The sequence below is a fragment of the Equus asinus genome, chromosome 25, assembly GCF_041296235.1.
Source record: "Equus asinus isolate D_3611 breed Donkey chromosome 25, EquAss-T2T_v2, whole genome shotgun sequence".
NCBI lineage: Eukaryota > Metazoa > Chordata > Mammalia > Perissodactyla > Equidae > Equus > Equus asinus.
In genome coordinates, this window is record NC_091814.1 from 10783348 (window position 1) to 10803308 (window position 19961).

At 39.5% G+C, this 19961-nt stretch overlaps 1 protein-coding gene across 3 annotated transcripts in view; it reads left to right on the forward strand.

The window, feature by feature from the left end:
• Positions 1-19961, forward strand: part of CHD1L (chromodomain helicase DNA binding protein 1 like) — a 61094-nt gene that overhangs the window by 21193 nt on the left and 19940 nt on the right. For 2 of the 3 annotated variants that reach the window (XM_044757982.2, XM_070496999.1), the window contains exons 7-15: positions 1405-1567; positions 2905-3060; positions 3755-3847; positions 8664-8760; positions 10546-10619; positions 11843-11953; positions 14651-14765; positions 15394-15547; positions 17503-17668. In XM_044757982.2, coding sequence (XP_044613917.2) covers positions 1405-1567; positions 2905-3060; positions 3755-3847; positions 8664-8760; positions 10546-10619; positions 11843-11953; positions 14651-14765; positions 15394-15547; positions 17503-17668 — 1129 coding nt within the window. Of the gene's footprint in view, positions 1-1404; positions 1572-2904; positions 3061-3754; positions 3848-8663; positions 8761-10545; positions 10620-11842; positions 11954-14650; positions 14766-15393; positions 15548-17502; positions 17669-19961 lie in introns of all 3 variants that reach the window. The other variant, XM_070496998.1, reaches the window with a different exon arrangement.

Below are 19961 nucleotides of genomic sequence, written 5' to 3' on the forward strand. Positions count from 1 at the left end.
TTTAACCTGGTTATAAGTTTTGATGACAAAATGGACACTGCTTTGAATAAAAATGATAACTTATGTGAAGTTGATTGTAGTGACCAAAAACCTTGATTATCTTTGTGATCTCGTCTTCTTTGGTCACCTCAGTTCTTTGTTTGGTGAACACATTCTGTTGAAAATGTGAGTTAAATTGCAAACATTTATTGTTGACCAGTTCTTGTACTTGAAACACTATGGAAACATCACGCTGCAAGCAGAGCAGGCATGAATGGGTGGACATGGATTAAACCTTTTAAAAAGAAACAAGCAAGAAAGGAAGATTGCCTAAAAAAGCCGTAAAAGATTTTCAAATCAGTTTTAATTGATTGTGTCATTTCATTTATTACCTTTTCTTCTTTCAGAAGTAATGTGCTCTTATAACTCCCTCAAATCGAAATATAGAAACAGAAGAAGAAAAGTAAAAACCACCAATAATCCTCCTCGCCTACATACATTAACATTTGGTATATATGCTGCCATGTCCTTTGCTGTGTATATGTACACCCAGCATATAAATATGCATATATATTATTTTTAAAAATCAAAATATATTATTTTAAATATCAAAATACAGTGTGTATGTGTATGTATGTATATGTGCATATACATACACATACTGTTTTAATATTTAATATACATATACAGGATATGACTTTCCCTTTTTGCTATATTATTTAACTCAAATGGTATAAGTTCTTGTTACTGTCAGTTCAGAGTTGTCCTTTGCTTGACCTAATATCTGTTGTTATTGTTTTCCCTAACCTTTTACTTCATTAGTTTCTTATTCTTGGAGCACTCATCTGTTGCTCAAAATTTAAAGAATTCCTTTCCCTTTGGGGCTGTATATGGCCAAGAAACATCCGGAAATCTTGAAGTCTTGCATGTGATGCACTGTAAAGTTTTATGAAAGGATATTCTTTTAGTACAGGTCTTCTTGCTTCTTGCTTATAGTGATGGGGCCTGATGCTTTAGCTTTGGGCTTCTCAAACTGCATAAGTATCTGCTGTGTGCCTCTGACGCCCCAGTAGACTCCCTCACATAGGTTATGACACATACCTTGAATCCCCATATAGATTGAATAACAGTAACCATATTGAATACTCCTGTAGTACTTCAGAGTTCACAAAGTGATTTTACTTACATTCTTATAATGGTATTTCCTTTGCAGGATTATTATCCCCTTTTAGTTGAAACCGACGAGGTGTATTTCCAACATCAAACAAGTAGTGTACAACTTGAATGTGAGCCTTCTGATTTCATGTGCCTGTGGTCATTCCGTTAAATCATGCCTTTCTTTGTGTGGGTCAGGGTTGTGATGAGTAACTCAGTCTTGCTTTCAGATGTTATGGATTTTTTACTTTACTTATTTATGTATTTGAGTTCTCAGTAGTCTTCAGTCTCCTGTTGACCGGAACTCCCATCCAGAACAGCCTCCAAGAGCTCTACTCTCTCCTGAGTTTTGTGGAGCCTGATCTCTTTTCCAAGGAGCAGGTGGAAGATTTTGTTCAGCGTTACCAGGATATTGAGAAAGAGTCTGAGTCAGGCAAGTTCCCTTCCTATAAATCATGCCCAAGAGATCTGGGCCCAGAAACTGCCACAGTGCATGAAAGATAGTCGTTATAGATAGAAAAGAAAGAGTCAGTAACTAGAGGACACCTTCCAGGGAGAAAAACAGCCACACAGAAATACAGTGATGTTAGATCCCTCATGTTCTTCCCAGTTGTCTGCTATTCGTGACTCTCTTGTTTGTTACATGATTTTACAATAGGGCTTATTTGGATCATTTTTGGAAGAAATAGAAAGTATCTGCTGATTTGCAGACTTTTTTTCCCCCACGTAATTTTTATAAGGACTTTGTTAACTTTGCTACTTCCTGAGGCAGAAAAGCGTGTGGGTGCTGTAAAGCATTCACAGCACTGATGTCTCTTTTAATATTGTACCAAAACCAAAAGTCTGGGATGGACCCGTGGTGGAATGAAAGGGGGAAGGCTTCCTCGTTCATATAGCTGCAGTTGTAGTCTTCTTCCCCTCACACCTTTGGCCCTCTGCCTCATAGAGCTATCTGTCTATCCTGTAATATTATCCCAAGATGATGATTCAGAGCAAATGATAGGCATGCCTGCTATTGTGTATGTGTGTACTAGGTGAATATGAGTTGGAGGGCTTCTCATAGCAAGAATTCCCCACACCAAAGGCTGAGGGTGGCTTGGGGAACCTGCTCTGATTGCTCCCAACACCCAATAAAATATTACAAGGGACATGCTCATATTAAAAATTATTCGTTATTTATCTGAAATTCCAATTTAACTGGGCTCTTGTATTTTTATTTGCTGTATCTCACAACCCTCCACAGGGTGTAATTCCACTTTAGGCTAGTTTTTGAAGTTCTTGGCACCTGGGGAAGGAACAAGGGAGTTGAAGTCAAAAGAATTAAGTTTGAATAATAGCAACATTAGCATCCAGCTGTGTGACTTTAGATAATATGCCTAATTTCTCTGAGCCTCACTTAACTTAGCTGTAAAAATGGGGACAATATTACTTACTTGCCCTACATTGCTAAGCTGTTATGCTCGTCCAAGTGGTTAAATGCAAAAGTATCCTGGAAGCAGAAAAGCTCATGCAACTGAGATGATTAGTAAGAATGAAGTTCTTTGAGTGTTCCTAGTTCTTGAGTTAACAGCCATTAATGATTTTAGAAGGAATTGGGAAGAACCTAATGGAGGAAGAAATACTATGAAAAATTACCATACCAACCTAGAATGCAGAATTGGCATGAAAATTAGAATGAAAATAAATTGCTGTATGTTCTCTAATAGTTCAATGCCTTGGTCTTGCTTTCGTTCCACACCAGTTGTGTGTGTGTTTTTTTTTCTCGTGCAGCAAGTGAACTACACCAGCTCTTGCAGCCATTTCTGCTGAGGCGAGTGAAAGCTGAGGTAGCTACAGAGCTTCCCAAGAAGACGGAAGTAGTGATATACCATGGCATGTCAGCATTGCAGAAGAAATATTACAAGGCCATTTTGATGAAAGACCTAGGTAATCAGCGGGCACTTGTCTGTTTAGAAACTCAGTGAGGATGTGATTTTCCTGGAGGGAAATATTTCATAATCATACTCGCTTTATATAGCAAGAATACGGGATGGGATTTTGTATTCTAAATAATGTTCAAGTCATTGAAACTGTGGCAGAATATTGTTACTATCACTCAGACTTTATTGTTTTTTGCACTTGTGGAATCCCTCCCACCCACCTGGTATTTTTATTGCCTGTAGTTAAGGAAACACTTTTAGGCATCTCAGTCATGCCTTTCGTCTTCCCACTTGGTGAGATATGTACACACTGCAAAGCTTTTTTGTTGAGTCAAATTCAGTGGGAAGAATTAGGTTGTGGGAAGGGAGAGAAAGGAGTGAAACGTTTCTCGATTTGCATTATTTTGTCCTTTGGCTCCACAAGAGCAATTAAAGAAGGAAATTTAGAATTTGAGAAAGAGTAACAAAGTACTCCTGAGTTCCATTTTATAGTTAGGCTTCTTTAAAACGAAGTGATGGTTAAGAAAACTTTGTATGAGTGTGCTATTAATTCTTAATGCAATTCAGTGAAATTTGGGAGGTTAATATAGGTTTGAAAGATATATTACTGAAATGAGAGGTTATTTATGGAAACTTAGAATTTTTGTTGTTGTTGTTCAAAAGTCCATCTCTCTCTCTCTTTTTCTTTTTTTAAATTTCAGATGCATTTGAAAATGAGACAGCAAAGAAAGTTAAACTTCAGAATGTCTTGTCTCAGCTTCGAAAGTGTGTGGATCACCCTTACTTGTTTGATGGTGAGGCGATGCCCTTTTTCCTCATGTTACTTTTCGCTAACATTTCTGTGGCCGGCATCATAGCACACTTCTTCAAAAGAATTGCCTATATTTACTGTCTATTTTCCTCCCATTTTCTCGTGTAAATTTTTTAATATTGATGTTATCTAATGTATTGTTCATATTCAAATTTCTTCAGTTGTCCCCTTAATGTCCCTTATGGCTTTGTTTTTTTTTTTTTTTCTTTTTAAACCGAAGATCCACTCACAGATCCTGCATTGCATGTGTTATGTCTCTTTATTCTCCTATAATCTAGAAACATTCCTCAGCTTTTTCCTTTTTGCCTTTTTTTTAATCTTTCATGAAAATTGACAATCTTGAAGAATCAAGGCCAGTTGTTTTATGAGATATCTCATAATCTGGATTTATTAGATCGTTTGTCTATGATTAGATGTCCATTTATCTTGAACCCACTCAGTCAACCTTTCATCACCATTCCTAGTTCACCAGTCATCTCCATGTTGCCCAACCAGTGGTTGTCAGTTCACATTTTAATTAACTTCTCAAATCCTTTGACACAGTTGGCCACTTCTTTCTTAAAACACTTTTTTCCTTTGGCTTCTGGGACAGCTCTTTCTCTTGCTTCTCCACCTGCCTTACATTGACTCCTTCTCAGCCTCCTTTGCTGCTTTATCTTCATCTTACAGATGTCTGTAACTTTCCCTCCAACTGCTGTCTTAGCTGCCTTCTACATATTTTGATATGTAGTGTTTTCATTTTCATTCAAACTATTTTTTTGATTCCCTCTGACTGGTAGCCTTTGGGACAATTCTAGAACTTCTGTGTCTCTGCGAGCCCTAGTATGGGTAGGAATAATGCAGAGGGTTTGCCATAGTCATTTTCAGGGAGTCTTTGCCAAATAGCACTATAAATTGTTTTTAAAAATGTCACAGAATCTTAATTAGGTGCATATAAGAACTTTTTTCTTATTGAGGTCATAATAGTTTATAATATTGTGAAATTTCAGTTGTACATTATTATTTGTCAGTCACCAATACATATGCTCCTTTACCCCTTATGCCTACCCCCCAACCTCCTTTGTCTCTGGTAACCACTAGTTTGTTCTTTGTCCATGTGTTTGTTTATCTTCCACATATGAGTAAAATTGTATGGTGTTTGTCTTTCTATGTCTACTTATTTCGCTTAACATAATATCCTCTAGGTCAATCCATGTTGTTGCAAATGGGATGATTTTGTCTTTTCTTATGGCTGAGTAGTATTCCGTTGTGTATATATGTATATACCACATCTTCTTTATCCATTCATCAGTCAGGGGGCACTTAGATTGCTTCCCTGTCTTGGCTATTGTGAATAATGCTGCAATGAACATAGGGGTACATAAGTCTCTTTGAGTTGTTGATTTCAAGATCTTTGGCTAAATACCCAGTAATGAGATACCTGGGTCATATAAGTATTTCTATTTTTAATTTTTTGAGAAATCTCCCTTACTGTTTTCCATAGTGGCTACACCAGTTTGCATTCCCACCAGCAGTATATGAGGGTTCCCTTTTCGTTACATCCTCTCCAACATTTGTTGTTTTTTGTCTTGGTAATTATAGCCATTCTAATAGGTATAAGGTTGATATAATCTTTGAGGATGTTCCATGTGCACTTGAGAAAAATGTGTATTCTGCTGTTTTTGGATGGAGTGTTCTATATATATACCTACTAAGTCCATCTGGTCTAGTTTTTCATTTAATTCCACTATTTCCTTGTTGACTTTCTGTCTGGATGATCTATCTGTTGATGTAAGTGGGGTGTTAAGGTCCCCTACTATTATTGTGTTGCTGTTAATATCTCATTTTAGGTCTGTTACTAGTTGCTTTATGTACTTTGGTGCTCCTGTGTTAGGTGTATATATATTCATAAATGTTATGTCCTCTTGGTGGAGTGTCCTTTTTATCATTATATACTGCCCTTCCTTGTCTCTCATTGCCTTTTATCTTGAAGTCTGCTTTGTCTGATATAAGTATGGCAACACCTGCTTTCTTTTGTTTGCCATTACCTTGGAGTATTGTTTTCCATCCATTCACTCTGAGCCTGTGTTTGTCTTTAGAGCTGAGGTGTGTTTCTTGGAGGCAGCATATTGTTGGGTCTTGTTTTTTAATGCATCCATTCGCTCTGTGTCTTTTGATTGGAGAATTCAATCCATTTACATTTAGAGTGATTATTGATATATGAGGGCTTAATGCTGCCATTTTATCACTTATTTTCCAGTTGTTCTGTATTTCCCTTGTTTTTGGTCTCATGTATTTCTGACTGCCAGTTCAGTTTGGTGTTTCTCTGTGATGGTTTTCTCAGTTTTCTCGTTATCATTTGTGTCTCTGTTCTGATTTTTTTTTAGTGGTTACCATGAGGTTTATATAAAAGATCTCGTAGATGAGATACCCATTTTCTGATACCCTCTTATTTCCTTAGTGTAAGCAGTTTCCATTCCTTTCCTCTTTCTTCCTCATGTAAGTTCTTCTTGTCACAACTTACTCCATTTTGTGTTGTAAGTTTGTGGTTAAAAGGAAGTGCTTATCGTTATTTTTGATGTTTTCTTTCCCTTTATCGCTAACGTTATAATTAAGTGTTTGCTAACCTGTTCCGGTAGAGAACTGCAATTTTCTGATTTTGTCTGCCTATGTATCTCTTTGCTCAAGGCTTTGTAAACTCTTTTTTTTCAGGTGTGTGGGCCTTTTTCATCATTTCCTCTTTGGGGGTTCTTGTAGCAATCAACTCCCTCAGCTTTTGTTTATCTGGGAAAGTTTTTATTTCTCCATGTTATCTGAAGGATATTTTTGCTGGATAGAGTATTCTTAGCTGGAAGTTTTTGTCTTTCAGAATTTTGAATATCTCGTTCCACTATCTCCTAGCCTGTAATGTTTCTGCTAAGAAATCTGCTGAAAGCCTGATGGAATTCCTTTGCAGGTTATTTTCTTCTGCCTTGCTGCCCTTAATATTTTTTCTTTGTCATTGACTTTTGCCAGTTTTACTAATATATGCCTTGGAGAGGTCTTTTTACATTGATGTGGTTAGGCGTTCTATTAGCTTCATTTCTTTGTGATTCCAGCTCCTTCCCCAGGTTTAGGAAGTTCTCAGTTATCATTTCTTTGAACAAGCTCTCTGCTCTGTTTTCCCTCTCTTCTCCCTCTGGAATACTATAATCCTTGTGTTGCATTTCCTAATTGAATTGGATACTTCCCGGACCATTGCTTCATTTTTTCTTTAGTCTTAGTTTTCTCTCCTCCTCCACCGGAAGCATTTCTATATTTCTCTCTTCTAAATTGCTAATGTTGTCTCCAGCTCTGTTATTTAAGGACACCAAATTTGTCTTTATATCATTCATTGTGTTTTTCATCTCCAGCATTTCTGATTGGATTTTTTTTATAGTTTCAGTCTCTTTTGTTAAGAATTCCCTCTGATCAGTATTTTATTCCTGACTTCATTGAACTGTCTTTCTGAGTTCTCTTGTAATTCGTTGATTTTTTTTTATGGTAGCTATTTTGAATTCTCTGTCATATTGATTGTAAATTTCTGCGCCTTCAGGATTGATTTCTGGGTGCTTGTCATTTTCCTTCTGGTCTGGAGTGTTAATATGTCTCTTCATACTATTTGATGGCGTGGATTTTTGCCATCGCATAGTGGTAGTATCTCCTTGCCAGATTTCACCTGCCGCCGCTGGGGTGGGGAGCAGGAGCTGCATATTCTGAGCCCACCGTGATCCCTGGCAGCTGTACCTGTCCTTTGGAAGGTGTGCTGACAGGGCCAATCTGCATTTGCCCACTGGCCACTGCTGCTTTACACACATATGCATACAGGTGCTCTGGCAGGGGTCCCTTGCTCTGGCCGACTGGCCGAGCTGGTGTGCCGCGTAGGGGGAGGGAGGGGCACTTTCTTTCACTTACATGATCCAACTGGCACTCCCACTCTACACTCACTGTCTGCCTTCCTGGGCTGCCCGGCTTGTTGAAGACGCTCCTATAATTGCTTATCCTCCTTGGTGTGGAGCTTTCCCATGGGCTGGGAGGCAGCTCCAAGAATGAAGGCATTCCCTCTGAGGGCTGCCCTTTCCCCACTCTCCTCGCAGAGCTGCACGTGGTCCCACACCTTAGATCAGTGCCATTTGGGGAGGGAGAGGAGATCCCCTTACCTCCTTCCACTACCTCCTGCAGGTTCCACCACTTCAGACATATGGCTGCCTGGATCTCTCAGACATCTATTGTGTTATGTATGTCCTCTGTTGGTTTATGAATGTCATTTTCATTGTGTCTTAGTGGGGAGAGTCTAAGGGAAGAGCTCCCTCCACCATGATGCTGACATCACTCCTCTAGATCCTTTTTTTTCAGGAAGCAGTGTGTTGGAAACATGTGGATTTTGGAAGAAACTCTCCAGGTTGTTCTAACTGCCAGCTTATTCCTTGATAATTACTAGTTTATACATCTAAGTCTATTTCTTGATTTGTTTTCTGGAGTGAGAGCCTTAAGATTTCAATTTTGGTTTTCTTTGGTCTTTAGCATCTTCCTGTGCCTCAGTTTCCTAAAGAGTGAGTTTGTCCCTTGGATAAGCATTTACTAGGCATATTGAGTGTGCCAGGCTCTGTGATTGATGTGAAGCAGCACTGAGATCATCCTGCAAACAAATAATTATAAAATGCCTCAAAGAGAGATGAAACTTGGGCCCATTATCAGTTAGGAACTTGGCCTCTTTCTGTAACCAAGCCGTTGGCTTCTCCATTCAGGGAACCTACCTTGACTGGGGACATCTTGTTGGGACTGGGTTCTTTCTTTTCCAGGTGTGGAACCAGAGCCTTTTGAAATTGGAGACCACCTGATTGAGGCCAGTGGGAAACTTCACCTGCTGGATAAACTGCTGGCATTCCTGTATTCCAGGTAGGTGGTAGGTTTACATTTTCTGCTCTTGAGTTGGTGACTGTTAGAACCAGAATAATGAGCAACTTATTGATTTCTTGAGACTAATTTCAGTTTTCCTTTTCTCAAGACCCTGGTTCAGGTTCTGCCTCTGCAACTACACTCTCCACCCCATTCTATCCTACCCTACCCGAGCTCCTCTATAATCTTTCTTTACTTTCCTGAGTTCCTGCAGCACTTGGGATCCTAATCCAGCACTTGGCAACGCACGACCTTAATCTGCTCTCTGGTTAATTGGTGTGTGTTAACTGTAACACTCCAGCTATATTGTTTAGTTCCATAAGGACCACAGATAACATCAAGCATTTATTTTTTGATTGCCTGCTGGTACCTTGCATTGAATTGGCACATAATGAGGGCTTAGTAAATATTCACTTTTGTTAATCTGTGGGGTTTGATTGACTCAGGGAGACCAGGGGGACTCTTTCCCAGAGGCTGAGTTGGGCATCAGAAGACCAGGTCACTTCTGGAGACTCTAAAGTTTCAGCTATGCATTCAGCGACCTGGTGTCCCACCTGTACCTGATCCTCTTAGTCCCCAGAGGGAAAGAGGAGTCTAGACAAACCTCAGCTTCCCAAGGACTTCAGAGTTGCCCCTTTGGGACAACTGCCCCAAGAGCACCTTAACCAACCCAAACCCTCTTATTTGGCAAAACCGCCCAACATTAGGAATGTGCAAGTCAAATAATTGCATGTCTTCCTATATTTTATTGGTTCTGATAAATCTGCTATAAGTGTGTTAGAAATGGAGAAGGACCCATAAATATCTTCTGTCTGACCTTTTCATTTCACAGGTGATGAAACAGGCCCAGAGAGGTCATGTGACTTGTCTAGAAGTCACACAGGCAGCAAATGACAGAGATAGGATTAGAATTGAGGTCCTCAACTTCCAGTTCAATGCCTTTTCCACCCTTTTGGAATTAGAGTCTTGAAGGAGTTCTTCATAATTTTTCCTCTTACGCCCGTTGCAAGCTCAGATTAAATTAGTTTTCCTAAGGAGAGTATTGTTTTGACAGTGCCATACTTCTTTGTTTGTGGAAACTTAAAATAATGACTGATAACATGGGGCTCTAAGCTTGACTTTATTCTTGACTTAATCCGTTTTGCCTCCACCTTTCTTCTCTCCTCTCCCTATACATAAGTTTTCTCATGTATCCTATGGTATATGGTATGCCACCTGCCCCTTGCTTCTCTAAAGTGATGCTTCTCAGACTTTTCAACCAATATAGCTGTCAACAAGAGGATAATGACGTTACACCCCCAACACAGAACAGCTGTAGATGGCTAACTACAAGCTCTTCAGGGTTTCCAGTTTTCGGTTTTTTTGTGCGTTTGAATTTTGCGTTTTATTCTTCACATATCTTTGTTTATTTTGCTGTTAAAATAAAAGTGTGTATTTCTTTTTATTTAGTAAATTGATATTCCAGAAAGAGGTACCTTGGTTATCCTAGGGCTTTCTGTACCCACTGATGCAGTGACACCTGCTCCTAGGAATACCCCGACTCAAGTTTGAGAACTACTGCTCTGAAGGGTACAGCTACATGTGCTAGGATGTATATGGCTATATATCCTTATATAAAGCATTTAGCATTTCTGAGGAAGTCTTCACAAGTGATTATGATATTTATATTTCTGTTTTGTATTTCATTTACTTATAAACTTGTATTCGTTGGTAAGTTTCACCTGAGGGAAATTCACCTGAAATACTCCTGGCGTTGGCAGTTTTTCCTTTTCTTTTTCTTGCCAGGAGCCATCGAGTTCTACTTTTCTCCCAAATGACCCAGATGTTGGATATTCTCCAAGACTATATGGATTATAGAGGTGACATCCCTTGGTCACTATATTGCCCAAGCGTTTTTTAGACTTAACAGTCCAGTAGGTCCATGGAGAGTAATCTGAGATGTGGGGGATGTTACAGAGGAAAGCAGTGAAAGAACATTATTCAGAACCAAAAAAAGAATGAAAGTAACGAGAGAGGTGTGTGACGCAAGGGTTGACAGCAGGATAGAGACACATGGGCAGAAATAGGCACACACATTCTCATCAGTGATTCATTTAAAATTATGGATTCTGGAGAAAATGTGTGCTGCAGAAATGTTGAATGTTTGAAAACGTATAGTAAACAGAGTTTCAGTGACAAGAGCTTTCAGTGTCTTGCAACATTTAGCTCAACTGTTGAGTACTTGTTCAGGATCAATTGAAAAGGTGAACATTGAAATTAGAGAAATCTCACATATCAACCAAGAGAAAAGCAAAGGAAATTTTTTCTATATAGACAATATTGAGTCTAAGCTATTACCTGGGCACTCTGTTTAATGTTTAGTAAGATTTATTTGGGGTGATGGGAAAAGGCTGTGACATTGGTTGACGCTGAGATCAGTTGTAAAGAGGTATGAGCTCCAGAACTTACTGTTTAAAAAATGAATCCAGAGTGGGTCTCTCAGAATCACTTGATGCCCCTCAAGTACTACAGTGTGCCTGTTCCATTGGACACTTGCAGGAAATACCACTGGCATATTGAGGAATCTGCAGATTCACGAACATGGCTTCAGCATATAATTCCCCTTTCGGACATGTGTCTGTGGTGATGGGTGGAAAACCCTGAAGCTTCATTGAAAGGTGCTGCTGGGCCATCCGACAGGCTCCCTCACTAGCTCCCAAGTACTTGTCTTACTGCTTGCATACGTAAGAATTGTGTCTTAGCAACTGGAAGTTTCCAAAAGTGGAAACTACCATACAGTGTGGTCCATAGTGTACTTCAGGGTTGCTTGGGCTAGTCAGAATTGAATATTGACTCTATGAATGCCAAATACATCAACTGCAGGTACTTAAAAAACCCAGAGGCGTAGATGATGGTAGGTCTTTTGTAAAACAATGAAATGTCTTGTAAATTTAGATTTTTCCCATGAGATTTCCCTAAATTAGGAGCATGCCTGTATATGAAAAGGGACAAAATTAGCATTTGATTTTGAGCTGACAATGTCTTATTCTCCAAAGAGTACTTGAAAAGGGTTAATATTTCCCTGTTTTCTTCCTCTGTGAAGGCTACAGCTATGAGCGTGTGGATGGTTCTGTGAGAGGAGAAGAGAGACACCTGGCCATTAAGAACTTTGGACAGAAGCCCATTTTTATTTTTCTCCTCAGTACTAGGGCAGGTAGGCCATGTGGACACTTGACAAAAACAGACAAATAAGGGGTGATGCAGTACTTTTTTACCTCTCAACCGTTAGTGTGTTTTTCCTTAATTCTCTGAAAGGTGAGGTCATACTGGGGAGTATAAAAAAGGGGAATTGAGGTAGTTGACGCAAGTTTATCAAGGTACTGGACTTCTAATGTGGTGGTCTTTTCTGTCCAACTTATCTTAAGTTGTCATCTCATCAAAGAAGTAAGGCTGAAACCTGGGGTTTTGGGAAAGTAATTCTAATCTGCGTTGAACTTTGACGTAGGATTGTCCTGAAAGATTTCTAGAGTTTTGTAAAAAGTTTTATTCACGTTCAGTGGAGGCAGCTCTCCTTCCCAACTATGAATTTGGGAAATGAGATAACAACCTGTCTGCTAGGTTATCCTTCCTCCACTAGTAGCTTGGGAATAGTGTTGTAAAAGCTTAATAGAACTCTAGTTAAAAACAAAAAAAAGTGATTATAATGAAATTGCCAGCTTTTTATGATTATTGATGACATTGTCTATATATGACTTAAGTCGTAAATATCATATGATGTTTGTAGTGCTTTACCAGTTACAGAGTGCTTTCGTATACTCTTAAATAATTTGAAATCAGTTCTTGGAGGTGAAATTATTCTTATGTCATGGAGCAACCTTAAATTAGTTTTGAACTTATAGAATCTTAGTTTCATTATCTTATTTTTTGTGGACCTAAATCTTGATGGAATAGATGCTGGAACACTAAAGGGATGTGTGTCCTGTATTAAAGAGAGATCAATATCTTTATAAAAAGAGAGTTCAGTATTATTTGGAAAGCATTTTTTAAGTGCTTAGTACTCGAAGGGTATATAAAAGAAGGGTTAGATGTAGTCCTTGACCATAAGGAGATTGTTTTGGCTGTGTGTGTCTTATCTGTGTATTACAGAGATATGGTCAGATTCATTTGGTCTCACTTCTAAGATCATAGACCGCACTCTGAATCACAGCCATTTTTTTCATGTTGTCCCAGGAGAAACTGGAAGGATCAGGGGAAACACGTCATTAGTGTTGGAAAAACAGCTCTATTTATGCTTTACTGATTTCATCACCTTCACATTCAGAGAGCAGCATTATGTTTGAAACATCTGAAATTAGGAATCTCTGCTTTCCAACTAATCTCCTTGGAGTACTCAGAATCAGTCAAAACAGAGCAGTCTTTCAGGAGCTGAAGCAGTCCTGGACATGAGCCTTTTCCAAACACCAGTTGTCACGTTTGCTATCACTTTTTAGCTGTAGATTTGAAAAATTATCATTTATTTAACAGGTTTCCCTCCAACTTTCAAATATTTCTATGATTGTCATGTTGCCACCAGGTGGCAGTGATAGCTCATGAATGTCCCAAACAAGCATGGAGGTAGCTTATTTATAAAATATCACTGCTTAAAGAAGGCCTGAACTTAGGCAACAGCAACCCAAGAAGAAGATAATTTTTATGAAATACACTTTAATGAAATAAATGCCTGAGAGGTGTTATGGTATAGAGAGTAGAAACATGGACTCTGGAGTCAGACCATGGGACGCAATCCTGGCTCCTTCTAGCTGTGCAACCTCTGATAAGTCCCTTAACTTCTCTGTGCTTCCAATTCAACATCTATAAAATAAGGATAATAATGCTAATTACTCATACAGCTGTTGTGAGGATTAAAAGAATTAATATATGTAAAGTGCTTTGAATAGTGCCTGGTAAGTAGTAAGCATAGCACAAGAGTAGCTGGCGTTATTATAAGGTATAATTTAGCACCTCTCAGTAATCAGTCTTTATTATCTCTTTATTCCAGCTTTAATTTTATATGAAGACTTTAATTAGAATATTCCCGTCTGACTTGTCTTGAGATCCAGGTTAGCGTCAGTAGCCAGTTTCAAAAGTTCGTCTTTAACTTGGGCTCTCGGAACAAGCCCTTTCAGGCCTGCTTGTTTCTTCAATGAGCTGTAACGACCCTGGCAAGAGGGAGTTGTCTTGTACTTGTTTCCACATTAATCAAAGAGAAGGCTGTAATTTGCCTTCATGGTTCTCTTAATTAATTCCCCTAGTCCAGGGAGCCTCCTCAGCCCTTTTCCTGCAGCGCTGAAGAAAGACCAGAAAGTTATCCCATGGAGTGTTCTTGTACTCTGCTTGGTTTTGTTACCTTCTCTTTGATTAATGTGGCAACAAGTACAGAAAAGACAAAGTTTTCTCCCCATCAGAGGGAGGTAGTTTCCGGCTCTGCTTAGGAGAGTAATGAATGGCATCTCCTCATCTCATTAATGTGTGTCAAGGATCTTGCTGCCTAGTTGTAACTTGCAGTGCATGTTAAGAGCTCTTCTCTCAAGTGTCCACAGCAGAAGACCTCTCTCATATTTAAAACTGTTTTCTGAAAGAGCACGTGTGCTTTTCCACAGACTATTCTAAACAAAATCCAGTCAAGATTTTTAAACAGAAGAGATTTAAAATGGCTTCCTGGCACTAACTTAAGTATCCGCTTTTGCTACATACCCCTGCTCCCCTCGTTCTTACTCTCGGTAGTGAAATTTTCTCAGGTAGCACTTTGAAGGACGAAGCCACTTGTTTGACTGATACCAGTTAGCAATCTGACCACCATAACCTTGCGTCTATGTTTTCTAGTCCCTAGTCCAAGTGCTGCTTATCACACTCCTTTTTGCCTTGTTTTCAGGTGGAGTTGGCATGAACTTAACGGCAGCAGATACCGTTATTTTTGTTGACAGTGATTTCAATCCTCAGAATGACTTGCAAGCAGCTGCCAGGGCTCACCGAATTGGCCAGAACAAGTGAGAGATTTAAGCATCAGCACTATTCCACTTCCTTGGCTCCTCAGCGCTTCTGGGTTGGGGAGGAAGGTGAAGAATGTGGTCCTGGTGACGGTCCTGAACTGGAGGGCGAGAGACCACTAGGTTTTAGCCCAGCTTTGCTGCTGACTCCTAGAGTAGTGCTGAGCAGGGCACATTCTCATTTCAGACTTGCTGTGTTAAAAAGAAGAAAATCAGATGTGAAAGGATTGGAAGGAAGCTTCAGATGTTATTTAACTTATTCTTCCTGAGTTAAGGTCTAATTCAGTTAGAAAATAGTTATGTGGTTATGGAGCTAAGCTAAAAAGATAGGTCTTAACTCTTGGACCTGAGGATAGGTTAGATCTTCCTGAGATTTTCCTCTGCCACAGAGAAGAATTTCAATTATGGCCGCTTCATCATCCCTTCCTTGACTTTTGGAAAGGTTCAGTGAGAAGTTGAGCCAGACCCCTCTGACAAATGCGCAGGTCCACATACTACAATCTCCCTTTAGTGGTACCTGAACGTGGCATTTTCGGGTTTGTGTCCTTTTAGGTATAGCAGCCTTGCATGCTTGTGCCCATCTTTGCAGACCTTATAGCACACCACTCTTCCTTTGACCTCTGCACAGGTCTGTGAAAGTCATTCGGCTGATTGGCCGAGACACCGTGGAAGAAATAGTCTGCAGGAAAGCAGCCTCAAAACTGCAGCTCACCAACACGATCATAGAAGGAGGCCATTTCACTCTGGGTGCCCAGAAACCCGCAGCTGACGCGGACCTGCAGGTAATGTGGTTGTTCTTCACTTTAGAATATGTCATGATTTATAGTCTATGCTCTCTGTTGATTAGAAAGTAAATAAAAAGAACCAGCATTAGCCACCCACTCTCCCCAGCTACACATTTGTTCCCTTGCCAGATATACCTGCCATAGGACCTACTGCATGCAAGCAAGGGGTTAAAAGTGATTAGGATACAAAAAAGCAACAGAATATAGAATAACAAGAGTGAGCTTTGGATCCCTCTGACTTGAATTCAAATCCATGCTTTTTCACTTTTTGGCGGTGTAGCTTTGAGCAGGTATCTTAACCTCTCAGACCCACTCTCTGTTTGCTTTTCTAAAAATGAGGATACCACAAGTTACCTCAGAGGACCGTTAAAAGAATTAGATAAAATAAAGAACTCAGCATAATAAATGATGATTAATCCCGTACCTCCACCTTAACCTCAGATCCTTTGACCAGTGATCTTCATACTCAGAGGAGAGTGAATGAGATCAGGAATTCAAAATTATACCATAGGAAAAATGGTTGAAAGATCTAGAGTTAATTGCTTGAAGAAGGGAATATTGGGTAGGAAACAAAGGCTGGCTTGGAAGACTTCCGAGAAAGCTCTCTTCTGGAAGAGGTGATTAGGGTATTCTATAGGGCCTTTGGGTTAAAATTAGAACCCAAATTATAACATACCCCAGGTTCTTCCACTTTGCCCCAGGGATCAGATTCACCAAAAAATTGGAAAGAAGCCTTCAGATAACAAAACACACAGTAAACATTCCGTAAATGTTCCCTGCATCTGCGTCTGCTTCTCCCTGTTTCAACTGTGTTCTCCCTGCAGGATAATGAACCTGCTTCTCTCTTTCAGGATCCTATACCTCTGAGATTTACCAAACCGTAACCACGTCTTTCATTACTGGATTCTTTTTATTTTGCAAATAGAACCAAACAAACTGCTTTCTTCTGAGACAAGGGCTTTGGGTTGTTACCCTTGTTTTTGGCAACCAAAGAGATAACTCCTATAGTCTGGATGGGGAATAGATAAGTCAGATGTCATAGCCAGAATGTAACCTTCCAGTAACCTTGAGCTGAGCAAGAAGTCCAACAGAGCCCTCTCAAACAGCCAGTGGGCTATGTTCTCCCTAGTATTTGGCTCACAAAGTAGACCATCTAGCGATAATTGACCCAGCCTAAAAGGACAAGATATGAATCAGGAGCCGAGATGTGAATCCAGCTTGGTTCAGAATCTCAGGGTTAGTGCTCAGGGAGGTGCAAAGTTGGAAGTAGGAAACTAAAGCCAGGAAAATGATCTGAACTTTCTAGATGGTTCCTACAGGCCTCAGGAACAGGCTAAGGATTGGAGAGAGAGAAGGGAAGAGAAATAGGACAGGGCACTGCCGGAGAAATATCCAGGAGGAGTAGAATTGAGAAATGGCCTTCAGGTCTAGCCATCAGGAGTTGTTACTGGTCTTTGCAAAGGTGATTTCCATAGAGCACTGTGGTAGGCAACCAAATTGCCAAAGGATAGAAGTCAGTTAATGGTGGAGGTGAAGCACCCTGTGTAGCCTTCCCTTTCCAAGAAGTTTGGCAGTAGGAGAGGTGAGAGAGTAGCTGACTGGGTCTCTGACTTCTCATGTTGCCTCTGGGAATGCCTATGAAAAAGACTGTGAGAAATGCTATAGATAATGTAAGAAATTACTGTTAAACTTCAAAAAAAGTTGGAGGCTAATAAATTTTTTTTTGTTAATGAGAGTTACCAAAATCAACGTCTCTGATCAATATTTATCACCTCTCTGTTTACCCATCATCCAACTACTAAACGGCCCTGTTGGTATCATCTGCCGTGGAGAGAGAAGAAAACCTGACCATCAGGGAACAAATGTGCCTGGTGTCATTACCTAGCAAATCACTGATATTCCAATGTTTGATTTCATGAGAACTAACTGGACTTTTGTTTTCTCCAATCAAGTTGAGTGAGATACTCAAATTTGGTTTGGATAAACTGCTGTCCTCTGAGGGGAGCACCATGGATGATATAGACCTGGAGTCTATCCTGGGAGAAACAAAAGATGGTCAGTGGGTCTCTGATGCCTTGCCTACAGCAGAAGAAGGAAGCAGAGAACAAGAGGAAGGAAGTAAGTTGAGAGTAAGAGTAGAGCAAATGGCATAGCCGCCCCAAGCTAAAACATCAGTGAGACAGGTCCCCAGGGAAGGTCTTGGATACTATTGCCTGGGACATCTTTTTCCTACCCAGCCCTATTCTCATTTGGGCACACTGTTTAGTTAAGACTTACTTGGTCCAAGAACTCTTCCTAGACTGACTGGAAATCGTCTGACATTTCCCTTGTAGCTGAACTTTGTACCAAATTTGTTTTTCTTTCTTTTTTTTTTTAATTTTTATTTTTGTTTTTATGGCAGTAATGTTGGATTATAACGTTATATAACTTTTAGATGTACATCATAATATATTTCGAACTGTGTAGATTACATCATGTTCACACCCAAAGACTAATTAATCCATCACCACACATATGTGCTGAAACACCCCTTTCCCCCTCTTTCTCCCCCCTTCCCCTCTGGTAACCATCAATCCAATCTCTCTTGTTATGTGTTTGTTTGTTGTTGTTTTTATCTTATACTTATGAGTGAGATCATATGGTATTTGACTTTCTCCCTCTGATTTATTTCACTTAGCATAATACCCTCAAGGTCCATCCATATTGTCACAAATGGGTGGATTTTGTCCTTTCTTATGGCTGAGTAGTATTCTATTGTGTATGTATACCACATCTTCTTTATCCATTTGTCCCTTATGGGCACCTAGGTTGCTTCCAAGTCTTGGTTATTGTGAATATTGCTGTAATGAACATAGGGGTGTATGTATCTTTATGCATTTGTGTTTCTAGTTCTTTGGATAAATACCCAGCAGTGGAATGGCTGGATCATATGGTAGTTCTATTCTTAATTTTCTGAGGAAACTCCATACTGTTTTCCATAGTGGCTGCACCAGTTTATACTCCCACCAGCAGTGTACCAGGGTTCCCTTCTCCACGCGTCCTCTCCAACACCTGTTGTTTCCTGTCTTGTTAATTATAGCCATTCTGACTGGAGTGAGGTGATATCTCATTGTAGTTTTGATTTGCATTTCCCTGATAGTATTGATGTTGAACATGTTTTCATGTACCTGTTGGCCATCCATATATCTTCTCTGGAGAAATCTCTATTCAGATCTTTTGCCCATTTTTTAATTGGGTGGTTGGTTTTTGTGTTGTTCAGACATATGAGTTCTTTGTGTGCTTTGGATATTAACCCCTTATCTGATATATGGTTTGCAAATATCTTCTCCCAATTGTTAGGTTGTCTTTTCGTTTTGTTGATGGTTTCCTTTGCTGTGCAGAAGCTTTTTCGTTTGATGTAGTCCCATTTGCTTATTTTTTATTTTGTTTCCCTTGCCCGGTCAGACATGGTACTTGAAAATATGCTGCTAAGACCGATGTCAGAGAGCTTGCTGCGTTTCATGGTGTCAGGTCTTACATTCAAGTCTTTAACCCATTTTGAGTTGATTTTTGTGCACAGTGTAAGATGATGGTCTACTTTCATTCTTTTGAATGTGGCTGTCGGGTTTTCTCAGCAACGCTTATTGAAGACTTGGCTCCCTTGTCGAAAATTAGCTGTCCATATATGTGTGGGTTTATTTCTGGGCTCTCGATTCTGTTCCATTGATCTATGCATCTGTTTTTGTGCCAGTACCATGCTGTTTTGGTTACTATGGCTTTGTAGTATGTTTTGAAATCAGGGAGTGTGATACCTCCAGCTTTGTTTTTTCCTCAGGATTCCTTTGGCTATTCGGGGTCTTTTGTTGTTCCATATAAATTTTAGGATTCTTTGTTCTATTTCTGTGAAAAACGTTGTTGGAACTTTGATAGGGATTGCATTGACTCTATAGATTGCTTTAGGAAGTATGGACATTTTCACTACGTTGATTCTTCCAATCCAAGAGCACAGAATACCATTCCGTTTCTTTGTGTCTTCTTCAGTTTCTTTCAACAATGTTTTATAGTTTTCGGTGAACAGATCTTTTGCCTCCTTGGTTAAGTTTATTCCTAGGTATTTTATTCTTTTTCTTGGCAGTTGTAAGTGGGATTGTATTCTTAATTTCTCTTTCTGCTACTTCATTGTTAGTATATAGAAACGCAACCTCTTTTTTGTATGTTGATTTTGTATCCTGCAACTTGACTGCATTCATTTATTATTTCTAAAAGTTTTTTAGTGGATTCTTTAGGGTTTTCTATATATATAAAATCATGTCATCTGCAAATAGACAGTTTCACTTCTTCTTTTCCAATTTGGATCCCTTTTATCTTTTTCTTGCCTGATTGCTCTGGCTAGGACTTCCAACACTATGCTAAAGAAGAGTGGTAACAGTGG